Source organism: Schistocerca nitens, chromosome 7 (genome assembly GCF_023898315.1).
Source record: "Schistocerca nitens isolate TAMUIC-IGC-003100 chromosome 7, iqSchNite1.1, whole genome shotgun sequence".
Classification (NCBI taxonomy): Eukaryota; Metazoa; Arthropoda; class Insecta; order Orthoptera; family Acrididae; genus Schistocerca; species Schistocerca nitens.
Genome location: NC_064620.1, coordinates 438,716,959 through 438,722,958, shown reverse-complemented (window position 1 = coordinate 438,722,958; position 6,000 = coordinate 438,716,959). Strand labels below are relative to the sequence as shown.

At 38.1% G+C, this 6,000-nt stretch overlaps 1 protein-coding gene across 1 annotated transcript in view; it reads right to left on the bottom strand.

The window, feature by feature from the left end:
- Window positions 1-2,613: 2,613 nt before the first annotated feature.
- Window positions 2,614-6,000, bottom strand: part of LOC126195373 (U4/U6.U5 tri-snRNP-associated protein 1) — an 84,120-nt gene continuing 80,733 nt past the window's right edge. Inside the window, exons 15-16 of the mRNA XM_049933947.1 lie at window positions 3,094-3,206; window positions 2,614-3,011 (exon numbers count right to left, since the gene is read on the bottom strand). Of these exons, the coding sequence (XP_049789904.1) occupies window positions 2,978-3,011; window positions 3,094-3,206 (147 nt within the window). The 3' untranslated portion in view covers window positions 2,614-2,977. The remainder of the gene's footprint in view (window positions 3,012-3,093; window positions 3,207-6,000) is intronic.

The window sequence follows — 6,000 nt, the reverse complement described above, 5'->3', positions numbered from 1 at the left end:
CCTAGAAAATGTTTAAATCAGTCACTGTTCTCAAAGCTAATTATCTGCACAGACCTGCTATGCAGTGTCAACATGACCTTTCTCTCAGACTACTTCATTTTATTGTGATGAATTGGTGATGGAACGGAGCTGTAAACTGCCCAAGACAGTAAATGACGTAAACAGCTTAGTGATAATATTCTGCATTATAGGATCACTGGTTTTGATACACACCTGTAATTACAATGCTGGGTGAACAGGTCTTGTAGCTCATGACAGTCTATTTAAAATGACTTGTCTGTAGCTATGACATTAGCGATTGAAAGTAAATGGCAGTTCTTAAAAAGATATTTCAGCTGTTTCTGCTGGTTTTTTGAGTGAGTCTCCATGTTGTCCGACCTTCAAGGCACTGCCAAGCCATGACGTCCAAACAACAAGCCGGAGCACAGCTAAAGCCACTGCTGTGCCTTGCCGATGTCTGGAGCTGATATGACTTACACTTTATCTGCACAGACTTAAAATAAGTCTGTGCAGAATTGGACTTCTACCCTTATCAACCATCTAAACTACATTTTCAGTTCTCATGAACATCTTCCATCAGCCTAAGAGGATAAGAGTGGAACTTGCTATTCCAAAGAATTTTATGTTATACTACAGATCCCGCACAAAGATGAAAGATGTCATGCAACTCAATATACTTAACCCTTAACTGGAATCGTGGGTCATTTTGAACCCACCAACAACAATAAAACCGTCTAACAATGGAAATGCTTCGCGCGCCAGTGTAATCTCAGTACAGTGTGAGGTGCACCAGGGGCCGGGAATTCGCTGCTTGAAATTTACTAGAAGTGGAGGTAAGTGCCATCGCTGGGTCCAATTTCCAAGTTTGGTCTTCTCTGCTGAGCGACCAGCAAGAAATCATCACCTGTCGTCACACCAGCGGCTAGTGGGTTGTTCGCGCCATGTGTTTCGGCCAGCCAAGGAGTTGCACATACCAACAAGATCTGCCACCAGCATATTACCTTGGGTCAGTAGAATGAAGCTGAAGCATATTGCATTTTTGAGTCACTAGGAACTTTTTGGGTGTCAGGGGCTCTAGTTACGGATGTCATATAAACTTTCCTATTGACAAGTTTAAAGGTGACTGTATTATTTACTTGTATAAAGGTTTTCTCTTCATTACTGACATTATGACAATTCCATGTTATTTTAGTATGGCATTTGAATGGCCATAGTTGTGATTTTTTCGAAGCCAGTCTGTGGTAATTTGTAATGATCCTTATTTCTAATGTTTTAAGTATTTTGGGTGGCCCTATACTGACTGTACAGTATGTCTTAAAACCTCTGGTGATTATTGTTTGAGGTGGTTTTTGAGAATATAACTGGATTTGGAACAACACACATTATATACTTTGTTTTAAAAAGACAGTTACAAATGGCGCCAGAGATTGGGATTTTTAGGATATTTTAATACTGTGGGATTGGCAACTGGATAATGTGAAAATACAATTTGATGGATTTCTGTGTAAGTAATTCTGTTCTAAATTTATTTTAGTGACTGTGTTTTGACGTCATTTACTTGTATTGATCTCAATGAACATCATGTACATGAACAGAACTGAAACCCTCTCCCAGAATAAAAATTATCTGTGCTCCTACTCAAAGCAGATGGTTGGTATCGGACCTTGCTCTATTCCCATCACACTCCTTGTAGCAAATGACATGCTACATAAACAGCCAAGAGATATAATTTATAGAACATACACTCTTAAGAAATGCAAAGCAGAAAATTGCTTTTCAGTACCAGATGTTATAAAGTCTCAGAAAGGTACTGTAACAGCATAGAGCACATGCTACAGCTGCTGTCCGGAATCAGTAACACTGCAGTAACTATCCCTCCAGAGCAACTGCTGGGCCAAGCATATCCTTATGTGTATTTAGCAACAATACTGAAACAGAAACTATGTTTTCATATGATATTGTTTAGAACAGGGAGCCTGATTACGTTTTCATATGACATTGTTTTGAACAGAAAGCCTGGTTACGTACAAGGAAGCTGTTTGCCACTCACATCCTATGTTCCTGCTGTCTTTTACATCCCAAATCTTGACTAACCTATTATTGTCCAGAAGTCCACTTGCATCCTGTTATTTATTTCAGTTACAAGAATGACTCCTTTTCCTCTTATTTCATCATTCCCTTACTGACAATTCCTTATTTTGAATATAATACTATTTATTTCTTACATTTTTTAACCTTCCCACAGATCCTTCCTTTCAGGTAAGTCTCCAACACATTCTTACAGTTTCTCTCACTTTATCTTCTCTCTTATATCTGGATGACCACCTCTTCACTCTCTTGTGACTACAAATAGTATCTTGCATTTTTCATCATTCCTTACTGTCTGACCCCTCTCAGATTCTGGTGCATATTGATTAATCTAGAAGTTTAGGGGTAATTTGGAACGCGTGTACTCTATTAAGGGTTCGCATTTTTAAATATCAGAGACTGTGGAAAATCATTAACCTCTGTTGTTCTTATGGCTCTCTGCAGCACATTCTCTATCAGTGGTCATGATGGATTCCAGTATCAAATGCTGTCAATAGTAGGAATTTGGCAAATAAATAAACCAACTAATTGATTACAACTTTATACTTGAGAATGTAATATCACAAAGTAAGAAAACAATATATATCAGCATTGCTAAAATACAATGGTCAATAAATGGTGAAATGCAATGAAATGAAATGAAGACTGCACATAATTCTCTTTCCAACCAGTCAAGTAACACTGATTACAATTTCCTACACCACTAAATTCCATCTTTTAATTATACTATTTACAATTTTTAGGACTCTAAAATAATGGTGAAATGGTCACCAAAAGATGAATGTCAATAATTATGTATATCACAAAATGACAATAATGTTCCATTTCAAAAGTGCACCACCAAATGAAAATGTCTCTAGTCCACTTATTGACAAGGCTCCTTTGAAAACTAATGCTTCTTCAATGTCTTTGAAATAGATGTCCTGAAAATAAACAGATTTATGAGAACGTGAATGCAGGAAGCCAATATTTATTGCATCATTAAAAAAGTATCAATAAACTTACGCCTGTTTGCTTCCACTGAGGACAACAAATGCTGACTGAGTTTCTTTCTGCTTCTGTTGAAGTAAACTCAGTGTTCCTAATGGTGTGTCTGTTGAGCTCATTTGTTTCATCAACTGCAAAATAGAACACATAGTATAAATTAAAGCAATTAGGAGGAAACCTTAACACTAGTATTTACTTTTTTCTAGTTGTGTGGGAAAGGTTCAATCTGCGGCTTTCCACAAAAAAATCTTCACTTACTATTTGTCTTCAACTAGAAAGAGAATTCTCAACTTAGGCTACAAATAATTTTTAAAGTTAGAAAATACTATTCATAAACTGTGGTTCATTGAATTAATATTATGAAGTCATTTACAGGGAGGAAAGAAGCTTAGGAGTTTAATATCCTGATGGGGATTTGAAGATCGCTTCCCTCCAAATAGTAGGGTTGAAACTTAAATAGTGGCAACTATTTATTCACAACTGATACAAAAGAGTTACATGTTTGCACCTGTTACAGTCCTTCAAAGTTGTCACCAGCATCGAGTAGAACCCATTACCAGCGATGTGGAAGGCATAGTATACCGTCAGCAGAGTCTGTTCTGTTGATGGTGCGAATGGAGTGGCTATAGTTATGGTGATTCTTATATACAATTGTGATGGTGTTATCCAACGCATTATGTTCCTCCACGGCACACCATCAATGCACAGTATTATTGTTTGTTTTTGGAGCATCACCTGCAACCAGCTTTGCGAAAGAAGTGGCGACACTTTCTGTGTAAGCCACTTATCATTTTGCACGACAATGTGCGGGCGCATACAGCGCAAGCTGTGGCTGTGGCTGCTCTGTTCGGTCAATGGGACTGGGAAGTGCTGTACCGTCCACCATACTCTCCGGACTTAAGTCCTTGTGACTTTGATTTGATTCGATTCCGAAGATGAAGGAACCATTTCTTGGCATTCGCTTCAGAATGGTTCCAGAGATTCAACACGCAGTAGACCGCTCCATTTACACTATCAACAGAACAGGCTCTGCTAACTGTATACTATGCCTTCCACATCATTGGCAACGGGTTCTACACAAAGCTGGGGACTAATTTGAAGGACAGTAACAGGTGCAAACATGTAACAATTTTGTATCGGTTGTGAATAAATAGTTGCCACTATTTAAGTTTCAACCCTCACATTAATGAATATTAGGAGATTCTGTATCTCTCTGAAGATATTAGGGGCTAAGAAAAGGTTTACATTGGACAAAAATGGGAAGGAAACGGCAGTCAAATTGTCAAGGAACTTTCACAGAATTTGTCTAATTCCAACTGCAAATCAAGTCTCTCAATCTTTGTCTCATCTTGCTTGGTAGGCCAGTTACAGATAAGATCAATTTTGAAATATCTATTTTACAGTGAAAGATGCTTTTACAAAGAAATAAATAACTAATTAGAAAAGGTACAAAATCGTGTCAATCATTTATAGTCATTTCAAAGCATTTGGTACATCTCTCCATGCAATAACAATTCTGTACATTAAATCCAACAATGTAGGAAAAGACAGAGTGCTACCTAACGTAAAGATAACATGTTAAGTTGCAGACAGTCGCAATTGAGAGACACTTACACATAAGCTTTCAGCCACAGCCTTTGTAGGAAAAAGAGCAATACACACCATTCATTCACACAAGCAAGCACATCTCGTGCACATATGGCTGCCAACTCCAGTGGCTTGGGGCATATGGTGGAATGGTTTTGCATATGCAGTTGCATTACTAATAAGAGTTACACTTTTTCATGAATGAAAAACAGGATAAGAACAGCTCTTCAAGAAAGAAGGAGAAGAACCATCAATTTCAGATTTGATGTATATTAATCTTCCTCTTCAAATACGGCCATAGAAAGTCTTGGTAAAATGTAAATAATTTAGGAACAAAGGTTAACAACTCAACAAACAGCAGAGCGACTGAGTTGCTGATGGGCACACAAACAAGACTGACTGTTATGGCATAACATGTCAATGTTATGGGATAATATGTACCACTTCTAACTACTCAGGCCGACAGAAGATGTTCATGGAAACTGAGAACATTGTTAAGGGTTTTGCTAAGCATGGAACATCCCACTGTATATGTTCTGGTTTGCCATAAGTGCATATGGTGTGTAAAAGGTGTCAGCTCAAAACATTGACACATCAACAAGGTGTGATGGGGAGTGTGCACACCCACTTGCTGTGGAGGTCGCTTACGCTCTGGCCTCATGGCTTGCCAGTGCCTTGGAAGTCATGAAACAAATGACCTCGGCAATAATGTCAGTGCCACAACATCTGAAGAATATAAGTAATCTGCCATTTTGTAATGTCAAATTAGTACATAAGTTACAACATGCTGAACTGCCAGTTATGAGAGATCTGTTTAATCCTCAATTGTAAATGAAGTTGTACAGCGGAAACAGTATGCTTAAAATACAGAACAGTTACCACAAAAGTGACAACATCTTTTTATTAGTTTGGATAGCTTGTAGCTCTCAGCACCTGCCCAATGCAAAAGGTAATAAACTCTTACAACAAGGTTTAGTGGTACAGCATAGCAGGTCTACTATCTGAATAACTTCAGGAACAGCAACCGCAAGATATTTGTAAGGTAACAATTGGCATACATCACACCCATGTGACAGATAGTGCATGGAGTGGAAAATGTCATTCCCAAACCCCACTTCACTGTCTACGACTCAACACCTCTACTATTTGATGAGTTGTTACCTTCACTCCTAATTTGTTTACAATCTTCCTCTATTTGTTTATGTGCTGAAGATAACTATCACATCTTCCTGCATCAAAAGAGAGCTATTTGTTCTAGCTGCATGCTCTTACATCCATGAATGGTATTCAAGAAAACTAGCCACTGATTCTTAGGAACATAGGATTGACATTTAGTCG